At 35.0% G+C, this 22,708-nt stretch overlaps 2 protein-coding genes across 12 annotated transcripts in view; one reads left to right on the top strand and one right to left on the bottom strand.

Annotated features, from left to right (window-relative positions):
- The window catches only part of UBE3A (ubiquitin protein ligase E3A), a 93,045-nt gene that overhangs the window by 61,156 nt on the left and 9,181 nt on the right, over nt 1-22,708 (top strand). For all 6 annotated transcript variants that reach the window (XM_070478073.1, XM_020911803.2, XM_020911804.2 and 3 more), the window contains 5 exons: nt 996-1,300; nt 8,332-9,578; nt 17,661-17,805; nt 20,517-20,722; nt 21,299-21,463. In XM_070478073.1, coding sequence (XP_070334174.1) covers nt 1,111-1,300; nt 8,332-9,578; nt 17,661-17,805; nt 20,517-20,722; nt 21,299-21,463 — 1,953 coding nt within the window. In that variant the 5' untranslated portion in view covers nt 996-1,110. The remainder of the gene's footprint in view (nt 1-995; nt 1,301-8,331; nt 9,579-17,660; nt 17,806-20,516; nt 20,723-21,298; nt 21,464-22,708) is intronic.
- LOC110123122 (uncharacterized) overlaps nt 134-22,708 on the bottom strand; it is a 265,818-nt gene continuing 243,243 nt past the window's right edge. For 2 of the 6 annotated variants that reach the window (XR_011491864.1, XR_011491870.1), the window contains exon 21: nt 134-148. The gene's annotated coding sequence lies outside the window, so the exon portion shown is untranslated. Of the gene's footprint in view, nt 149-7,187; nt 7,799-21,358; nt 21,416-22,708 lie in introns of those variants that run through there. The other 4 variants (XR_011491863.1, XR_011491868.1, XR_011491861.1 and 1 more) reach the window with 2 other exon arrangements.

Genomic DNA, 22,708 nt, shown 5'->3' with positions numbered 1-22,708 from the left:
TTCCCGGAGCTTGCTCAAACTCATGTCTGTCGAGTCGGTGATGCCATCCAACCATCTCATCCTCTGTTGTCCCCTTCTCCTCCTGCCTTCAGTCTTTCCAAGCATCAGGGTCTTTTCCAATGAGTCGGTTCTGCAGCCTGCAACGAGTCTATGAGTTGCAAAGAGTCGGACATGACTAAGGGACTAACACTTTCGCTTTCACTGACCTTGCTAGGTCTTCTGGAACAGCAGTAATGAAACATTAATTCACATACATTAAGCTCACAAAGTAAGAGGGATATAAGATTTTGCTCTAAAGAGAACTTAAAATATTCAGTATTCCCATGGTGTTGTGTTAATGAGGTATTAATAGTATTAATGGTACCATGGTATTGAGGAAGGTTTAATGACACCTTTTGGGTTCAGGGTAGTATGTTTTGAGCCACTTTCTTGCAATATAATACAAGCTTTGAGTATTTTATTTATAAATATCTTTTAAAATTCTTCATATAGTGAAGGAGGGGCACTTTTTTGTTCCACATAGAAGTTCTGTGTTAATCAATCTTGTTATCAATCAAGTATTTACAGACTGTTGAAACAAAATGGGGATTATATAAAAGAAAGCTGGAATGGTACTTTAGACTCTTCATTTTCTTAGTGTTAATTTTAGTGTGATAAAATACTAAACCTCTTAGCCACAAAACTTTTCAGCTGTTGTGCTAAACAATTAAAACACATCAAACAAACTCCACTCACCATACCAAAGGAAAGCACATTCTATGAAAACAGTATTTTGACAAACATTGGTATTCATAGGTCTTAGGAAATAGCTATCAAATATTTCTCCAGTTAAAGGTTTTGTGTAAGTAGTACATCTCTATTTTCTATACTTCATCTTAATATACAAGTTTATTACTTCAGTGCTTGACTAACTTTTGCCTTGCTGATGATCTGTTGAGCTTTGTACCTGAGAGCTGTACTAATCACTGTGCTTATTGTTTGAATGTCTGGTACAGGAAGCGAGCAGCTGCAAAACATCTAATAGAACGCTACTACCACCAGTTAACTGAGGGCTGTGGAAATGAGGCCTGCACGAATGAGTTTTGTGCTTCCTGTCCAACTTTTCGTCGTATGGATAACAATGCAGCAGCTATTAAAGCCCTCGAGCTTTATAAGATTAATGCAAAACTCTGTGATCCTCATCCCTCCAAGAAAGGAGCAAGCTCAGCTTACCTTGAAAACTCTAAAGGTGCCTCTAACAACTGCTCTGACATAAAAATGAACAAGAAGGACGGGCAAGGAGCAAGAGATGATTTTAAAGGTAAGTTGTTCTATTTTTAATTGAGAATTTTTTAATGAAAACCAGATTAGAGATTTTCAAGATGTGTGAGATGTTGCTGTTGTCGTTTGCTTAGGACATGTTTACAGTGAAGTGAAGTCGCTCAGTCGTGTCCGACTCTTTGTGACCCCATGGACTGTAGCCTACCAGGTTCCCCCATCCATGGGATTTTCCAGGCAAGAATACTGGAGTGGGTTGCCATTTCCTTCTCCACGAAATCTTCCCGACCCAGGGATCGAACCCCAGTCTCCCGCATTGTAGGCAGACACTTTACCGTCTGAGCCACCAGGGAAGCTCATGTTTGTAGTGGAATTGATTTTTATGTGGAAAAGGGCAGAACTAAATAATAATTGAGTTAATGATTTAGCTCTTTCACTATTCTTATGGTCTTCTAATTAGAAGCAGATTATATTTCCAAAGTATATATTTTTTTAGAATTATATTTCCAAATTCCTTTCTTAATGGATTGATTAGAAATACTAAATGTTTTCCACTAGGAAAAATGTGTTACGTAGTATTGAATCGCATAAACTGGGCCATGAAGTCAGTTAGCTATTAGAATAGCTGGCCTAAGTATCTGGAATGTGTTTTGGAACCTGAGCACTATATAGCAGACGGAGCAGAAAGAGGAATTTCTATTTCTGAAGACACTGTAAATGTTGTAGTAGTTACCTGAAGAATAATGTTTTTCCTTCTAATTTATTCTTTCCATATCATGCTTACCTTCTCCCAGGCATTTAGCACACTCATACTGCCAAGAATCATTACCTAACAATGGTAGACTCCACCAAAGCCTTACTTTGCTGTCTAAATAATCCTGTATTCCAAAACTGTTGATTTTTTTTTTCTTTTAATCACCTAAGCTTTCTTTCTCCCAGTGAAGGCAAATCAGTATTAGAAGCAAGCTAATTGAATTTCTGAATGAATGACAGCTCTGCCCAGAGGTAATTCTGTTTTAAAAGAGGAAGCTTTTTGTTTAGGATGTATATAAGTTAAATCTCTCTATAAAGTTTTCAGTAACGTCATTTGAATCAAGTTTAAATTAATTAGTGAAATGTAGTTGTGTTACAACTTCTACTTGTTTCCACAATAAAGCAGTTCTTATAACTTTATACAACTTTATTGTGTGAATATTTCTATTCTATGAATTAGCACACACCGTAGATAAATAAGGGAACGTTGTTAATATGTATAATGTAAAAGTAGGACTTCCCACATAGCTTAGTCAGTAAAGAATCTGCCTGCAATGCAGGAGACCTGAATTTGATTCCTGGGTGGGGAAGATGCCCTGGAGAAGGAAATGGCTACCCACTCCAGTATTCTCGCCTGGAGAATCCCATGAACAGAGCAGCCTGGCGGGTCTGTGGGGTTGCAAGAGTCAGACATGACTGAGCGACTGAACCACCACCACATTATGTGCGTTTTCCCAGTAAGTGTGTGTCACGAGAACAACAGTTCCTATGAATGTAGGGTGTGCGGTCACAATTGAATGCAACAAGCCATTGGGGGTTATAATACAGGATGGGTGTACCCATCTTCTTTTTGGCTGTGTGCTTTATCTTAGAGGTACTTACTGAGTACCTCTTCCCAGTCTTCCTGTACTGTTTAAGCTCAAATTTGTATAATTTAGCAGTTTGTTCTTCTAGTCTGCAACACTCTTCTTCCCATCCCCTTTTTCTGGCAACATTTGTATTTACTATCATATGTTTCTACTAGGAATTATGAATGCATCAACACCACTAGTATTTTTGAGTGTTAATTATATTTGCTGGCTCTAATTTCAGTTTGGGGTATTGAGTAGTCTACCCTAAACTCTGATTTTGCATGAGAATTTAAGTATATAATGGTATAGATTAACAGTATTATTCAAATATACATATCATAAAATATATATGTATATCATACAAAAATGTCTCAATTATTGTTTTCTCAGTAAAATGCCTCATTTTATTGATACCCAAATGTTATGAATGTTTTATATCTCAAAATGCAGTGTCTTTTTAACTAATTTATTCTTATGTCTGAAAGATTCAGCATAACATTTTAAGCAAAACACTATGTGGATAAAATATTGGTACTTTTTATGCAGAATTAGTAGAATGTCAGAAACACTTGAAAATGTTCTGAAGGGTGTGACATGTCAACAAAAGGGTGTGTAGGTCTAGAACTTTGCTGTCCATAACATAAGCCATGTTTATGGCATGCAAAGTGTTAACAACTTTATGATTTGATGATTAGGAAGCACAGTGTCCTATGTCCTAACTGGATAGTTATTTATAATAGCTACTTACCATGTATTGGTTGCATACTAAGAAATTAGGATTTTTTTGCATTATCTTAAAAGAACATGTTGTAATTTTTTTCCCCATTAAAATAATGGGAAATACACTCCAGTTAGCAGTTTCACACTTTCCAGGAGAAGATTGTTGAAGTTTAGAAGAAGATGCCTATGTGTTTTTAATAGAACAAACCTAAGCATTTGTTCTTAAAGAGTTGTGGCTGTAAAAGAATGTGTTGCCAGTCTGGTATTAAGGATCAAAGATTAGATTTGTGGTGTGATAAAATCTGGTATTTTGATGGTTCAGCATTTGGAAGCTGTTCATTCACTAATCATTTGCATTTTAAAATGTCTTTTACTCTAAAGTAAATATAAAAGTAGAGGTAAAATCATATTAAGAAATTTTATACGTTGTACAGTACAAGGGTCCATTTGTCATAATGACAATAATTAGCTGCATGACTAAAATTATCCTCTGTGTAAGTATTTGATGACAAAGCTGTCATTCTTTTGATTAAAGGGATAGATTAAGATTTTTATTAATAACATTGTTTTACCAATATATCTTCTTAAAGTTAATAAACAAAATATATCACTTGTTCTCTTTCCTATAAACATATCTGAGTATTCAAAATCACAAAAACTATTTGGAGTGCTCCATTTTTACTAGCCAATATGAAAAGTGGTCTTGAAATGTTCCCCGGTGGTGCAGTGCTAGAGTATCTGCGTGCCAATGCAGAAAACATAGGAGACATGGGTTGGATCCCTGGGTTAGAAGATCCCCTGCAGTAGGAAATGGCGATCCATTCCAGTATTCCTGCCTGGAAAGTTTCATGGACAGAGGAGCCTGATGGGCTACTGTCCATGGGTCCCAAAGACTTGGACACAACTGATCACAGCACATTTTTTTTTTAATTTGTTAAAGAACAGTTTTATGATGTTACCTCTATAGTCTTTGTTTTCATAATTTGAAATGGTGATACTAGTTAGCTTATTTTATCTACTGATAAATAAATGATTTTTTTTTTTCTACTCAAAATATGAATTAGTCATGTTTGCCTCATTTATCAGGAAAGCAAACCCTCAGAAGTCTACCGATAGACTTCCACTTAGGTCTGCAGACCTGTTTCATAAATCGGTCCCGCAAGTGCAAGTGAGAATTGGAATACTAGTGTTTAGTGTTTGCAGTTTCTTCCATAATGGCATGTCCTGGTAAAGACTGGTGCATGAATTTGGAGTTAGCCGGCATAAAGTGTCTGCCCAGATGTGTTAGAGACCTGGAGGGAAGAGAGCCGTTTCAGAGGATCACGTTCAGACATGAGTGGCTTTAGTCCTTCCTTTGGGGTTGAGAGGCAGTTACAGTAGAAAATGTGAGTCAGTACAGCCATGCACACTAAACTGATATGGCTCAGGACACAAGAGTCTCGGGGTATTAGCCAGCATTAAACATAGGCCTTCTTCTGTTAGTTTAGAATGAGATATTGTGTTTGGTCATTAAATATTTCATATCCTTTTAGTAATTGGTTAATCTTACCTGTCAAACATTTGAGTACTTCGAGTAATGCCAGACATGTTTGATAATAATTAAGGATCAGAATACACACACACAAATACATGGAACTTTCAGATTTTTTAATTGTCTTTGCCCAGAGTATTTATTCTTCTCTTTGCGATTGATTTGCAAAGTGAAATTTGGTTTTCTACTGTTTTAAAGACTATTTTCACTCATTCCTTTTATTTAAGGTAGTTATTTGACCATAGCATTGAAACACTTTTGCTTATGTACTTTCATTTAAAATACATTTATTATTGTATCCCATAATTTGTTGTTATTGAAGTATTATTTTATTGAAGTACTTATAATATGCAATAAATTGTTGACTGTTAAAACATTTTCTTTTATACTTTGGGGCTTTACCAGTGGCACAGTAGCAAAGAATCTGCCTGCCAGTGCAGGGTTCGATCTCGGGGTCAGGGAGAACTTCTGGAGTAGGAAATGGCAAACCGCTCCAGTTTTCTTGCCTGGAAAATTCCATGGACAGAGGCCGATGGCCTATAGCCCATGGGATCGTAGAGTCAGGCATGACTGAGCACACACTATCTGATACAAATGCAAGTCATAACAGAAAAAGTACTGCTACTGAGGTATATTTCTCAGCTTTCGTAGTGAAAATTTGTAATTATATAGGTTTATTTCAGATAATAGGATGGGTTTTTCCGAGTTTTTTTTTAGTTGATAATTGATCATGGAATGAGTGAATTTTAGTTAATTTTAAAGTTGTTAGTTTTTTTTTTCTTAGTTGAATTTCATGGGAGTTTTATGATATATGAGGTGTTAAGTCAGCACACTGCATATTGTATGATGTTCCCAAGCATTGGAGTTTACTACTTTTTGAGTTTGAATGTTTTACATTGTTTTCCTCAGTACCTTCTTTGAAAAGGTCAAACACTATAAAAACTCAGATTAAGTTGCACAAAATAAATCAACATTTGAGTAAGATGAGAACTCGGAGTTTTAGAAAATCATGTGTTAAGATTCATTTTTGTGTGTGGGTTTGTATTTTTTTCTTGTGTAAGAAAAGTGTGCGAGAAGGAACACATGGAGATTTTCTTTTTCTAATGTGTCTCAGGCAGTGGCACTCCTCTTAAGTACTCATGCATTCCATAACTTCCATACTTAACTCTGTTCCTCTCAAGGGAATATACATATAGATTTAAATTTTGTCCTTAAGATAATGAGAGTCATAGGGTTGTCTGGTTTTTCTGAAAGACGATAATGGCAGATATAAAAAGTCTAATAGCAAAAGCTGAGAAGTAGGCCTAAGCCACATTATTTTTTTTTTCCATTTATTTTTATTAGTTGGAGGCTAATTACTTTACAACATTGCAGTGGTTTTTGTCATACATTGAAATGAATTAGCCATGGATTTACATGTATTCCCCATCCCGGTCCCCCCTCCCACCTCCCTCTCCACCCGATCCCTCTGGGTCTTCCCAGTGCACCAGGCCCGAGCAATTGTCTCATGCATCCAACCTGGGCTGGTGATCTGTTTCACCCTAGATATACATGTTTCGATGCTGTTCTCTTGAAACATCCCACCCTCGCCTTCTCCCACAGAGTCCACAAGACAGATACCAGAGGGAAGTAAAATGAATTCCAGCAAACTGCAACAAACTTTTTCATGTCTGTAACAATCCATTGCTCCAGATATTTTTATCTCAAAAAATCCTTGAAGTGTTCTCTCCTTTTTTATTTCTTCCTTGATTTCATTAGAATTTCACCTTGTTAGCATTATTGTAACTCTGAAAATGTGTAGTAAGTTGATTTCAGTCTGGCCTTTCATGACCTCCTGTCATTTTTGCCTTAGGATATTATTTCTTTATAGGGAAGAATGGATATAATAGAAAATCTTAATAAACTCCCATGGATTTAAATATTACAAGCTGAAAAAACAGTGGTAACATCAGTTTAGGGGAGATGATCATTACTTGTATTTTGAACACTCTGAAGTCACGGTGGGGCAAGTGAAAGGCTTCTTGTAAGGATCAGCTAGACTGCAATACTAAGTAGACTCCAGAAAGAATGCTATCTTATTACAAACAGTGGAAATTTATTTCTAGCTCGTCCAACAACCATAATATCCTGGATTGGCAGAGCTCTGTTTCACACAGTCATTCAGAGATGGAGCTTTACTGGCAGCTGTTATCCTCAGCACGATTCTCAGGGCCATCCTAGGAGTTTCATCCCATTAGCCAGAAGGAGAAAAGTCTTGGCCTGAAAGTAGCACTTATCTCAGAAAGCTGGAAAGGAGAATGTGTCCAACTCTGTACCCAGAAAGGAGAGGAAGTAAATTTTGGTGACTACTAGTGGTATGTTTTGGAGAAGGAAATGGCAACCCACTCCAGTATTCTTGCCTGGAGAATCCTGTGGACGTAGGAGCCTGGTGGGCTGCTTGCTGCCCATGGGGTTGCACAGAGTCGGACATGGCTGAGCGATTTAGCAGCAGCCGCAGCGTTTCTCTTGTCTGCTTGTAAGTTGCCTTCTTCCCACTCTGTTTTTTAATTACTCTGTAACTATTTACTGTTCCTGCGTAAGATTTATTCCAGCCTATTACTTGGCTGCATATGGCAGTATCTGTCAACTTCAGAGTGTATGGTTAGTGATATATTAATTCTTCTCTGTCACCCACAGAATGGTCACCCTGGGGAAAAAAAAAAAAACAAAACTATAAAGGAAGACTCAGAAAGGAACTGGTTTGGTTTTAGGACATGGGCTGTTTCCAAAAGAAGACTCTGAAGAAACCTTTCTGAAAACATTGCCTCAGTCCTAGTCTTTTTGAAAACAGTAGTGAAATGAGAAACCTCTCAGAAATACACTATTGTTTCTGGTCTACAGTGAGGAATGTGATGAGTCAGTACATGATATCCTTGATTCATATTTACAGTTAATGGTGCATGTTAATATATGCCATCATTGTGAAAAGAGTTTGAGCTTATTAAAAGCTGTGTATATAGAATACAAAAGAATGAGTAAGGTTGTACTCCTGTTACTAGTACATTGGAAAAAAAAAGATAAGCATGTTTTGTTTATTGAAACAAGATACTTTTTAAAAGTTGTAAATCACAAGTGGTATTTAGTGTAAAATATTTGGCTATTTTGTTTTTCACTAGAATTTATTAAAGCAAACGTGTATATATGTTATGAAAATAAGTGTTCTCTCTTCTGATTTTCTAGATGTGACTTACCTAACCGAAGAGATGGTGTATGAAATTCTTGAATTATGTAGAGAGAGAGAGGATTATTCCCCTTTAATTCGTGTTATTGGAAGAGTTTTTTCTAGTGCTGAAGCATTGGTACAAAGCTTTCGGAAAGTCAAACAACACACCAAGGAAGAACTGAAATCTCTTCAAGGAAAGGATGAAGATAAAGATGAAGACGAAAAGGAAAAGGCTGCATGTTCCGCAGCAGCTATGGAGGAGGATTCAGAAGCATCTTCCTCAAGGATAAGTGACAGCTCACAAGGAGATAACAACTTACAAAAGTTAGGCCCTGATGATGTGTCTGTGGATATTGAGGCTATTAGAAGGGTCTACACCAGATTGCTCTCTAATGAGAAAATAGAAACTGCTTTTCTCAATGCACTTGTGTATTTGTCACCTAATGTGGAATGTGATTTGACGTATCACAATGTATACTCCCGAGATCCTAATTATCTGAATTTATTCATTATTGTCATGGAGAATAGAAATCTCCACAGTCCTGAATATCTGGAAATGGCTTTGCCACTATTTTGCAAAGCAATGAGTAAGCTACCCCTTGCAGCTCAAGGAAAACTGGTCAGACTGTGGTCTAAATACAGTGCAGACCAGATTCGGAGAATGATGGAAACATTTCAGCAGCTTATTACATACAAAGTCATAAGCACTGACTTTAACAATCGAAATTTAGTGAACGATGATGATGCTATTGTTGCTGCTTCCAAGTGCTTGAAAATGGTTTACTATGCAAATGTAGTAGGAGGGGAGGTAGACACAAATCATAATGAAGAAGATGATGAAGAGCCCCTTCCTGAGTCCAGTGAATTGACACTTCAGGAGTTATTGGGAGAAGAAAGAAGAAACAAGAAAGGTCCTCGAGTGGACCCACTGGAAACTGAACTTGCTGTTAAAACTCTGGATTGTCGAAAACCACTTATCCCTTTTGAAGAGTTTATTAATGAACCACTGAATGATGTTCTAGAAATGGATAAAGATTATACTTTTTTCAAAGTAGAAACAGAGAACAAGTTCTCTTTTATGACATGTCCCTTTATACTGAATGCTGTCACAAAGAATTTGGGATTATATTATGACAATAGAATTCGCATGTACAGTGAACGAAGAATTACTGTTCTCTACAGCTTAGTTCAAGGACAGCAGTTGAATCCATATTTGAGACTCAAAGTCAGACGTGACCATATCATAGATGATGCACTTGTCCGGGTAAGTCGGGCTACTGTTTCAAAATTAGTACTAGATCCAGTACCTAATGATGGGCATGCTGTGATACAATTCAGTGAATTAATTTTATAAGCGACTTTTTGGGGAGGTGGGTGAATGTATATGATACTATATAGTATAGGAACACATTGACTTTTTTTTTATTGTAAGTACTATACTTTTGTTGTTGCCCTGTCCAAGTTTATAAATGTTCCACAAAATATTGATTGTCTTGTATCATGGTAACTCTCTCTTTGAAAAAGAATAAATTTTCTAAATCTTGACAACTAACCCCCGAAGTTTTTTCATTCAGAAGAGAAATGGATGTTCTAGAGCACAGAACAAGGGGACTTGAGAGATACCTGATAATAAGTATGAATGTCAAGTCTTAATGGGGAGAAGTGGTAGGATAATACCACACCATGAAATATAAGTGGTGTCTAAAAATCTCATGGTGTAAAATATGTGAGGTAGATGAGGTGACCCGGGCAGGTTGGAGCATGCTGCTCGTGGGCGTTCCTGCTGGGTTGCCCTGAATATCCCTGTGAGGCACTGCTGGGTGTGAGAGTTTCTTCCCACTTCAACATGCATACGGACTATGCAGGGCCTTAGACAACTGTTCCAGGAATCTTATAATTAATGGTGCCTGTATCATCATTCCAATCTAGGGAGATTAAACTGGGAGAATACTAAGCATACATGTACCCTCTTTCAGATAATGTTGCTTTTTGTTCATTCTTTACCTCCACAGAAAGTAAAAATTTAGTGTCCTCATTTAAGAATATAAGGCTGACTAGAAGACAGAATCCAGTTGCCAATCACATGTACCAACATTTACATTTGTCAGAGGGTTCTTTATCACAGAGTATTGTTGTATTTATATTATTAGGTATACCTGGCATTGCTAGCTGTATTTTATCAACTTCAAGTAAAATTTAATGGCAACTAAAATTAAGATATAGTCAATCTTATATACTAATAAAGGAAAAGAGCCCATAGCACAGATAACTATAAAGCAGTGATACTTATTTCAAAATGTACTTTAGTTTTAGAATTAGATTTGTTTAAAACTGAGAATTTATAAAACTAAATCAGTGGGGAAAGTTGTTGGACATCTTGGAAATTTAAAAGATGCAGAATTCTGTACTTCTCTGTTACTGTGTGTGTGTTTAATACCAAATATATTTCTAGTGTTGGAAGATTCTACATTATTTAAGAAACTCAGGCAGTTTTTTACCAGAGACAGGAAGGGGCAATAGTTGCTTGAAGTAATTACCATTGCTGCTTTCTGGTGCCCTTTTCATTTTATTTTAGTGGTTTTGAGCTACACGAATAATAACGTACTATACTTAATACCTGATCTTCAGGCACTCAATAACTGATTTTCTATAGTTTAGCAGAATGGTGGGATATTGTATAAGGAAGTGATGATGCTTTATAGAAAGCATGTTGAGGTCCGTCTGTGAATTTCCATTGTTAGAAGAGCAAATCCTAAACTACATGTTTTATCTTTGTCTTCTTGGGGTTTGGGATCGATTCTTTCATCTGCTTCCAGCAAAAGCTATACCTGACCTTTAAGAGCAATGAGATTAACTCTGTAAGACTCAATCCAGAGTTTTAAAAAATTGTCTGCCTTACTAACTGCCTTTCTGAGAGCCTTACTAAACTCTCTCTCTGCCCCTGTCCCATTCCCCTGATACCCCAGTAAAGCAAGATTAAGGACCTACAAAAGTTTAGGTGCTTAGTATAATTATTTTATTCTATTTTAAAAATTAACCTCCAGAATTTTGAGCAAATAATCGTTTTGGTTTATAAGGACTTCCTTTGAGCAAGTGTTAGAGTAAAGTTAACTGTGAGCTTTTAAATTATGCTAACATATTGGTTTTTTTTCCCCCATATGTTTGGCTTATTATATCAAAGCTAATTAGTGTTCACTGGGTAACATCTGTACTTGAATATTACCATTTCAGAAACCCTTTGTGTGAGGCACTTTGCTGAGCAGTGAAGATGAATCATGACTGCTGAGGAGCTTAGGAGCACACATTAAACAGATTTTAGTCTCATTTTCTTCTGCTCTTCACTTCTCTCCCTTCCTTCTTTCCATCTTTCATAACAGTGTGAAAAGATTTTTTTAAAGCATCAAAGTAGATCATGGAAGTCAAATTGATAATCTGCAGATGTTGAGGGAACGTTCGTAGCAGGTGATGTAATACAAGTAGTGTAAGGTGATCCTCTCAGGGTACACTGTAGAAAGTGCTGATGGATTTTCAACATCTTGTTCCCCAAAGACCTACTTTGCCTTTTTTAAGCCTCATCTTTTTATATCACAATTTGATAAGCAAAATAAACCTATTGACCACTATCTTGTGTGCATGCATGCTAAGTTGCTTCAGTTGTGTCTGACTCTGTGTGCCCCTGTGGACTGTAGCCCACCAGGCTCCTCTGTCCATGGGATTCTCCAGGCTAGAATACTGGAGTGGGCTGCCATGCCCTCCGGGGGATCCTTCTGACCCAGGAATCGAACCCGTGTCTCTTATGTCTCCTGCGTTGGTAGGAGACACTTTACCACTACTAGCACCACCTTGGAAGCCCAACCACTTTGTTACGACCTGCTAATTTTGAACTACAGAGTACCGCCAGGAAAAGAAGAAGAGATGAGAAACTTTGTGGTGGGTTCAATATTCATAATTAAATAATTAAGGTTATAAGGTCTTAGACTTTGAAGAGCTAAAAGAAGCCTTAAAACCTGTCTACTCATTAGTTTATAAACGAGGCCTGGAAATTAGTTACTACATATATGGCACTTATTATGTTTTCTGTTGGATCTTATTTGTCAGTTATTAATTGTAAGACTGACTTACTTGAAAGGAGGGGTAGTAACTTCACTTACTGATTACAGACTTTTTATTTTAAAAGAAAAATAGTATTCAGTGGTTTCATGTACTGTGTAATTCAAAGAAGAGTAGCAGATTGTTCCTTAACTGGAGTTTTTGGAGCAACATTCTTGATGACAATAGGAGTATTATTAGTGTTTACAGTATTTTTATCAAACTTAACATATAATTCACTGGTTGTAGGGCACACTGTTATTACCATTAAAAAGAAAAAATGCTGCCAGTTTAGTTTTGAGATGCTATCAATTTTATGTTATATTCTGATTTCAGATACATAAAAGTATAAAAATAGAAAAGCAGATTTTAAGAATCAATGAAATATGATAATGTATCAGTAGTCTTTCCACAAATAGATATCAGGATTGTTTAAGAACTACCCCTACACCCTTAAATTAGTGGAATATTTCTCCCTGGAACTTATTTTTGCTATTTTTTGTTGTTCCTTAGGAAAGAGTACAGTGATGATGTTATTTAGTTGCCAAGTCATGTCTAGCTCTTCTGGGACCCCATGGACTGTAGCCCACCAGGTTCCGCAGTCCATGGGATTTCCCAGACAAGAATGGAGTGGGTTATTATTTCCTTCTCCAGGGCATCTACCCAACCCGTGATAGAACCCAACATCTCCTGCATTGCAGGCAGATTCTTTACCACTGGGCCACCAGGGAAGTCCCAGTACAGTGAAAAATAGGCTTAGAACTCAGCTTTCAATTTGAATGAGAACAGTTCTAATGTGGTGAGGTTATTTACAGTATTTTGCTAATACATTTACCTATTTGTATGCTCTTTTAAGTTATCTTTTAGGTAATTTGTCATTTTTTATTAGACAAAGCATCTCCAAGGGAAGAGGATGTTAAAAAATTTTTTTCATTACCTTTCATGTTAGGAGATTGAATGAGGGTATGAGTATTGTAGGAGACAGTATTACCATCGGTAAGGTGCCCCAAACCGCCTCACATCTGAACAGGAGATGTAGAATTGGTTAGGAGAGTCCAAAAAAGTTTAAAGTCAATGAGGACAAATGACTGGACTGCCGAGAGATCATGCTCAATCTCTTCTAAAAATCACTCACCCATTTTTTTTTTGTTATTTTTCTTTTGACTTTGCTGGTACTATCTAATCTAGTCCCCAGCATTTTCCTTGATAGACACCCTTTATTATTGTTGAAACAAAACTTGATTCTTTACTTGTCAACTGACTACCTTTAGGTCGTCCTTTAGGAGTGAGATTACTCTGTGGCCCTTCAGTATACTTAATTGCATCCTCTCCATTCCCTATACTGTGCTTAGTGCAGTGGCCATTACAGCTCCTTCAGGTTGGTTCTCGCTGAAGAACTGTGTGCTCGGTTTATGTCCTTTAAGTAGAAGAGAATGAAGTAGACCTACGTAGATTCTCAGCACCAAACAATAGTTTAAAGCAGTGAAACTTGTCAGACTCCTTAGTGTTACATGTGAGGAAAATGAAACTCAGATTCTGACCTACAGAAATTAATGGCAGAATTGTAAGTAGAACTAACGGTTCCTGGTCTCACACAGGGAGATGTGATTATATATTTGGCTCTTACCCAAACATTTATAGTTACGATAAAGCAACTTCATCTGTATAATTTATAGAGAAATGAAAAAACTAAATGTGTCTGGATAATTTAAAAATCTTATTCTAGTCGATAATTTGATGTGGTAAAGAATCTAATGCAAGAGACGTGGGTTTGATCCCTGAGTCGGGAAGATCTTCTAGAAAAGGACATGGCTACCCACTCTAATATTCTTGCTTGGGAAATCCCATGGACAGAGGAGCCAGGTGGGCTACAGTTCATGGGGTTACAAAAGAGTTGGACACAACTTAGTAACTAGACAACAAGAAAACCTGTATGTAAAAATAAATGAAGGATGCATATAAATTCTCCTTTTCAGAATGTTCATTGACATATGCTTCCAATTTCCAAATATTCAAGGTAGCTTTTAATTTAAAATTTCAATTTTAAATGGTATGTGTCTACTACGTTAAGGAATTTACCTTTGCCATTTAGTTCTTAAGTCTTTTGTAATTGAATAATGAAATAGAAGTGCTTGTTTTAAGAGAAATAAAAATAAATGCAGTCCCTTAGTAAATGACCTTTATCAAAATAGTTATTGCTAAATTTTATGTTTTGTGTTTGTTACCACAATCAAACATAGTTTTTGTAAAAGATAGACTATTTGTGTCATAAATGATACCATATTTTACAGAACCATGTTATATATCTGATAATCTAAATAATAATAGGAAATTTTCACCCAGTATATCCACTTGCCATCTATTTTTCAAATCCTTCTTTTTATGAATATTTGCATTTGAATATATCGATTCATAATATATATTTATTGTAATATATACTTAATGTAAAGAGAAATACAGAAGTGCATAAGGAAGAAGAAAATCACTCAATATTTTTAAAAAGGTTGCTGCTAGTCGTTGAGGAGGAACAGAGCATAGGAAAGAGCTTGCTGCCTCAACTGGAATCTCTGTTCTACCACTTACTGACTAACGAACAAATTTATGAAACTCATTTCTTCAGGTTATGCTTCTGTAAAATGGGGTTAATAATATTAACAACCTGATAAGGTTCTTGTGAAAATTAAATAAGTTGATATATGTAAAGTGCCCTGACTTATTAAGTGCTGTATGTTGTTTCGTTGTTAAAGCCATAATAGTTTTGTTCTTTAATGGCTGAGTTAAGTTTTTAGCCAAGCCTGAAAAAAAATTTGAGAACTAATAAAATAAAATTAATAATTTTGCAGGGAATTTACCTCAGTGTTCCATATACATTTACTTACTTATTAGTATATTTGTATGCTTATTTTTACAAATAAAACTGAAACAGATAAAGTGACCTTACTTTACAATTACCATAATAATTGAATATGTTGCGTTAAATTCTTTTGGCATTTAGGGTGGGGGATGGAGAGTGAAGATTGGTGGAAATGGAGAGACATTAATATGTTATTAAGAGTGAAGTTTAATTTGCTTCACTTGTAAATATGAAGTGTCTTGGGTAGAGCTAAGACTGGAAAATAGGGCCCTCTGAATCCTTAGAAACTACACCAAATCTGTTAAAAAGTATCAGTTACATTGATAATGGAGTTACCTCTCAGTCACAAATGCTAGTGAGGAAGAGACAGAGGACACATAATTAAATAACAGGTAATTATATTTTTCCGTGTTGAAATACCTTGTAATTGATAGAAGCCTGTTTGTATTGTAAAGGTGTACATAAACACTGATATTTCTATAACATGTAGGCAGGTGGAGATGAGCAGTGGATTTCATGGCAATATGGAATATTGGCCTGGTGGGTAAACCACATTTGAGCTAAAATGATAATTGTAATTTAGTCCTTGGAATTCTTTATAGCCAGTGACTTGAAACAGATTTCCAACTGGAGCTGTTTTTTTCCCCTAAGTTAGTTACAAAATTTGAGACTATGGCTATAAAATCAAGTTGAAAATCTTTTGTTAAAAGAGCAAAATTGTTTTAAAAGTTAACAACATGATGCATTATCTTAAAAATATCACCTGCTCTAGAACTCTTTCTCATGCATTGTTTCTTATTAAGCCTTCACAACTTTGCAGTAGGAATAATACTAGCCTGTTATATTTTTTCTTTGCAGATGAGGAAACAGGCTTAGCTGAGTTCTTTGCGAAAGTTTAAAGGTTAAAACTTAGCATTAAGTGACAGTTGGGACGAATACAGAGTATTTAACTTAATATTTCCACAGCAGCACTATCTCAAAAATAAATTATCTTAATGCAGCTTGGCGTAAAAGGGGTCGTGCAGGTGTTACAGACCACTGTTGTGCAGAATAGACATTCCTTAAAGACTCTAAATTCACAGAGTCAGAATCCCGCAGTTGAAGATTTCCAGGAGATCATTTTGGCTTTTGTTCAGATGTTTTTGATTGCAACCCCTAAGATATGTTTTACTTCTGTGCATATTTGCCTGTATGTATAATTGAAACAGAAATTTCACAGAATAGTAGATGCTAGTACTGTGTAATGCATTCTGATTTTTTTCACTAATTTGGTTTGCATTCAATGGATTGAGCTACCCTCTAATGAATTGCAGTTGGCAGCTTGAAAAACATTGACCTAGGGCAGCTGACCTGAATCTTGAATTGATGAGACTATTTTTTATAGACATATTAGAATGTCCAAAATAGTGATGCTATCTAAACTAATTACTTTAGGACTGACTATACTATACTTACTCTGATGATATTTGCATTGCTCAAAACCATTTTAAAGATTCTCGTTGTATAGTTGCAAAAATCTGAATACCCTTAATAAATATATTCTATTTTGGCAAATTTAAAATCACTTTGGCAAATAAGATGGATGATCAGTCAGGCATGCTGTTAGTAAATTTCATATACATAAGACAAATTGCAATGTAAATGTTTCACATTAGAATATGGTGTTGATTTTGTGATTAATTTCATAATAACTGAGAGCAATCACTATTATTTGTTAGATACAAAAGGCATTTGGTAAAGATTTATAGTAGAAGAAATGTTGAAACCAGGATTTGTAAACTGTTAGTAAGAAGTTAAGAGTAAGGATATCAGCAAATATATGCCTCATTTCCTTTAAAAAAGTGAATATAAAATGTTTCTAATCCATTAAAATGGTAATTTATACTAAAGTATTATTAAGAGACCATAAACTGCTTCCTTAAATGTATTTTTCTTGATTGAAATTGTTTTTTATGATTTAATAGATAGACTTAATTCTTGAGTTTCTATTCTAATAAAGAATTACGAGTCAACAGTTTTAAGTCAACTTCTGTATGCCTTTGTTTCTCCTGAAATAATTTGAGGCATTTTTGCTATCTTGACTTCTTTCCCCATGTCCTAATCTTACAACCCAGGTTTGTTATATACATAATTAACAGGAAATCTAATTCTGATTTCATTTCAAATCATTAGTTAGAAAGTAACCCTTTTAGAATTCTACGCCAGTTTCTTTTCTATCCTATTTTTTTTCCATTATCTGTGACACTAAATCTTTGCCTTTACTGGCTTTTTACCAGTTTGCTTCCTGTTTCAATTTAAAATATATCAAAAGCATTATCTTTTATTTGCTCCTACCCCTACACTTTATTTTGTTTTCATCCTAATACTGGCTTTCATCTTCTTTCCACTTGTTCCACTCACTAGCTAGAGATGATCGCTATGGAAAATCCTGCAGACCTGAAGAAACAGTTGTATGTGGAATTTGAAGGAGAACAAGGAGTTGATGAGGGCGGTGTTTCCAAAGAATTTTTTCAGCTGGTTGTGGAGGAAATCTTCAATCCAGATATTGGTAAATATTTTAGTGATGTGATCATGCTGTCATATCTTTTTGAATTAAGAATTTATTTACCTAGGTTTACAAATATTTTCAATTATGAAGAGCAACAGAAGATTTTGGTATGAGTTAACTAGAATCACAGATAATGACTGAATTTGTGGGTTTTTGGGATAGATCCTGCATCACTCATTCATTCAAGTTCTTATTTAGATTACTTAGCAAAATATTTTAATATGGGAAATTATCTCTTAGGTAAAAGAAATTGAAGGCATTTTAGAATGATACATTAAAACAGTTGAAGAAATGTTTTGCTCTTTTTCAATCTAAAATGCTCACCACCCATAGCATTTCTGAGATAAGAGTTTCATAGAATAATGGTCTGAAGACTGTTGAGAATGTCTCACAAGTGTATCATGCTCAAAATTTGGGTGTACTGATTGATAGCAAATTAATTTGGTTTACTTCCTACAGCATTTTTTAGGCTTAATATTATAATATTTTCTCACACTTTTTGGACTCCAGAACCCTTTTTCCATCCCACATCTAGTAGCTTTTGCTTTCCAGAAGAGTTTTCATTGAACACGATTTGGGAGAGATAGATCTATAAATGTCAGTCTGAAAGTGAAGAATTTGGGTTTCACTGATAGACAAAATAATGAGAGTTGGCAGAGTAGAACAGGAAAAAGACAACAGCTTCCTGGATAGTATATCTTGGATAATTCTGATTTGATTTAATTTCTACAGTATAAACCTTGGTTACTGGGGTTGCTTACTTTTAAAATCGAATGCATGACAATTAGAGGAAAAGAAGTCCTCTAAAGATACCATCACAATTGTGAAGAACGTGGCATAGAATAATGCACATCATTTCTGTTGACTCTCAGTCTGTACACTGAATTGACTTTTCTGTATTTGTTGTTAGTCTGCTTATAAATGGAAGTAGACATTTTGACTTCATGACATAAACATAGTTAAGGTAAGACTTAGTATTTTAGCTAATGTTTTTTAATAATTGAAGATTATGTCATTTATATATAATTTGCTCAAAGTAAACTTAGATGTATAAATTGGTGCTGTTTTTGAGATAGAAAATTAATATTAAACTTCATTAAAAACCATGGTGTTTTTGAGATAGAAAATTAATTTAAAAGCTTCATATCTTTGGTGAACTTTAGCTCTAGGTCTTTATGTATCTAAAAATGTTAAACCTTAGTTATAAAGTATATTTACATTATATGCAGAAATACTTTTAAGAAAAAAACATACATTAAACAATTGTGCTTGAGAGTGAAGCAATTAAAATGTAAGGAACATTTTAGAAGAGCCACCCTTTATATGGAGCTTTTCTCGTAGGGACCTGAAGATAAATGTACCACAAATGGAATCTGTTGGACTTTTAAGATTATCATCTTTCAAGCCCAAAGATGAGCGTAGTGACCTGTGTAATTTACATTCTCATTAATTTATAGTTTATAGCTTTTGAGTCCAAGCACATACATTTGTGATATTTCTTCAGATTTATTAACTACAATTATTTTTAACTATTCTGGTCCAGTTAATACCATATTTATAATTAAGTGAAGTTTTTAGCACTTCACTAGATTTTATAATTTTTGCCTGTAAAAAAAAGTTGGATATAAACTGAGATTCAAGTATAAATTAGGTAATTTATAAAATTTTATTTTGTGAACATTAAGGTGCATTAGAAAAATGTCTTAAATTCATGTTCTTAGGATCAAGGGGACCCTTTAAATTTCCCTTTATATTTAATTTCAACTAAATGAAAATGTAGAAACATTTTTAAAGCTTTTTAAAAAACTTAAAAACTGCTTGATTTCTTAAAAAAAATGTTGATTTCTAAAGTTTATTCTATTGGAACTTCCCCCTCTTTCCTAGATTTAATTCTTAAAATATTTTCATTTAGTTTCACAGTAGCAACTGAAAAACATTTTACAGTAAAATGAAATTGTTAATTCAATTAAAATATCATTTAACCTTTATCATAGATATTTCTTTACAAGCAAGGAATGAGATAAGTCTGCCATGGTAATGGCATGATTCCTATTTTTATTTTAAATGAGTGATATAAATAGTGAAGACCATGTGAAATTGAAAGAAGACTACAAATTAGTTTTGTTTTACTTTTTGACTCACAGTTAACGTGTGTATTAAATGGCTTTTGGACATAATCTTAAGTTTATCAGGTTTGCCTGAGTTTAAGTACTTGGCATCTTTGTTTAAAAGGTGCTTGAAAAGCTTCGTGGAACCGTTATGCAATTTGCAGGAATAAAGATTTTTTGCTATGAAATTCAAAATTGTTTTTTAAAACAGTACATATGGATTAAATGTTTTAATAAGTGAAACATTTTCAAAATATTCTTTTTTTCTTTTGCATTTTTCAACCATTCAGTGGCGAAAATATGAATGCAAGTTAATTTCTGATTTGTGTTAATAGAAGATTAGAGAACTTGAATTTAATGAACAGTTTTCCTAATTTATAAAATGCCAGCAGAGTGGCTTATTACTTTAAATACATGCTACACAATTTGTAGCATTCATGTGTATTTGAACTTTGTTTTCTCAAGTCCTGATGTAACAGAAAAAAGCCCTAATGCAAAATATAATTATTTTATATATGTTTTTGTATTTTATATGTATAATTATTTGTTCATCTGTCTAATATAATATGAGAGTAATGCATTTAAAAAAATCATTTCTTACAGGTATGTTCACATATGATGAATCTACAAAGTTGTTTTGGTTTAATCCATCCTCTTTTGAAACTGAGGGTCAGTTCACTCTGATTGGCATAGTACTGGGTTTGGCTATTTACAATAACTGTATACTGGATGTACATTTTCCCATGGTTGTCTACAGGAAGCTAATGGGGAAAAAAGGAACTTTTCTTGACTTGGGAGACTCTCATCCTGTAAGTCTTGTCATTTTTTATTCTTTTAAATTTTATTTAAAAGCAAATATAGAATTTAATTTATATAAAATTTTTAAAGCTTTGATTTGAAATCTTTGTTAATATTTATACCTAGTAAGATAAACTCGTTTTATTATCTATCTGAAATGCCATAAACACTTAAAAACTTGAAGGAGAACTTGTTACAAGCAAGTCAGCTTTGCAGAGGCAAGGTTGATTCTGTAGAAAAGTGTTTCCAATTTTTTTTTAATGGAATCATGAGATTGTTGGGTTAAGTCAGAGCTGTCCTTAGTCAGGGGCTCTGGTGTCTGCAGCCAGCCCCTCCTTACCCTTGAGATGCCTCTAAGGGTCTCGTTAGAGACAGCGTGAGACCCATAGCTAAGCAGCTGGTGTGGGGTTTCTCAGCAGAGGTAGGCGTTACCAGTGACTGAAGAAACTGCTAGAAGAGGGGTAATGTTTGTGCTTTAATTCTTACTGTTAGTTTGTTTTTTTAATCTTTTGCCCAAGAAGAGTGATACAAATTGTTGTATTTTATAGTTCTGTGGTAGCCTCAATTTTTCCATTTCTGATTGGTAGGTTCTATATCAGAGTTTAAAAGACTTACTGGAGTATGAAGGGAATGTGGAAGACGATATGATGATCACTTTCCAGATATCTCAGACAGATCTTTTTGGTAATCCGATGATGTATGATCTAAAGGAAAATGGTGATAAAATTCCAATTACCAATGAAAACAGAAAGGTAATAAATGTTTTTATGTCATCCTTGTCTTTGTCTCTTTAATAACAGAATTTTTAAGCATATATGTGTGCGTTTGTGCATGCACTGCTTCAAGTTGTGTCCCACTCTGTGCGGTCCTATGGACTGTAGCCTGCCAGGCTCCTCTTTCCTTTGGATTCTCCAGGCAAGAATATTGGAGTGGGTTGCCATGCCCTCCTCCAGGGAAAGCACATATGCTTGTACTTTTTAAAGAAGTTTCTAATGTCATCTGTACAAAGAAATCAAGTAACTAAGTTCTTATAAATGAAATAGCCACAGTTCTTTAAACCTTGACTGAAGGCTGGTATGAGAGCACGTGGTTGGACACTGAACCCCTCCTAAAGAAAGAGGCCCCGAGTGGGAGATGGTGCCTGGCTCGGTGTGGCTGTGGTGTGAAGCAGGAAGAAGGCTGTCTCTCATATGAGGCTGTAAGGGGGTAGGAACTAGGGAAGGTCCTTAAAACCAAATGGTCAATAATTGCTTCTAATGTACACACAAATATACGTGCCTTAAATAAATATCTGAAAAGTACTGAAGAATAAATATTTTAAAGAAATCAGCTTTGTGTTTTCTGTTGATTAGAAAAGTATGCCTCTGGAAACGGGGGACTAACTCAGAATACAACCCAGGGGAATTATGATATATATAAAAGCTTTAAAAAGAATGTTTATATTAATACAATTTTTGAAAAAATATATTAATTAAATTGGGATACAGAGTATATCTTCCATTTTTTATTTGGTACAATAGCTTGCTCACCAAGTGAAACACCGATATTTTTGTTGAAACAGAGAACAGTAGGTAGCTTCCCAAATATTCTAGAATAGGAAACATGAAAGACTTCCTTGTTTGCTCATTTCCAGTACATTGCACTCTATTAAAAATGTTAGCGTTTATAAATTGATGTATAAATGGTTTAAATGTTTTTGCGTTTGCATGACCTAATTGAGAGAACTTTAAAATTGTATCAAGGCCCAGCTTTTATATTTAGTTTTGTTTAATATAGAAGTTGAAACTTATATGTATGTGGCCTCTTTGGTGGCTCAGAGTGTAAAGAATCTGCCTGCAGTGTGGGAGACCTGGGTTCAGTCCCTGGGTCAGGAAGATCCCTTGTAGAAGGGAATGGTGACCCACTCCAGTATTCCTGCCTGGAGAATCCCATGGACAGAGGAGCCTGGCCAGGTACAGTCCATGGGATCACAAAGAGTTAAACATGAATGAGTGACT

Source organism: Odocoileus virginianus, chromosome 16, assembly GCF_023699985.2.
Source record: "Odocoileus virginianus isolate 20LAN1187 ecotype Illinois chromosome 16, Ovbor_1.2, whole genome shotgun sequence".
NCBI classification, from domain to species: Eukaryota; Metazoa; Chordata; class Mammalia; order Artiodactyla; family Cervidae; genus Odocoileus; species Odocoileus virginianus.
The sequence above is the reverse complement of the archived record's forward strand: the minus strand, read 5'-3'. Positions and strand labels throughout refer to the sequence as shown.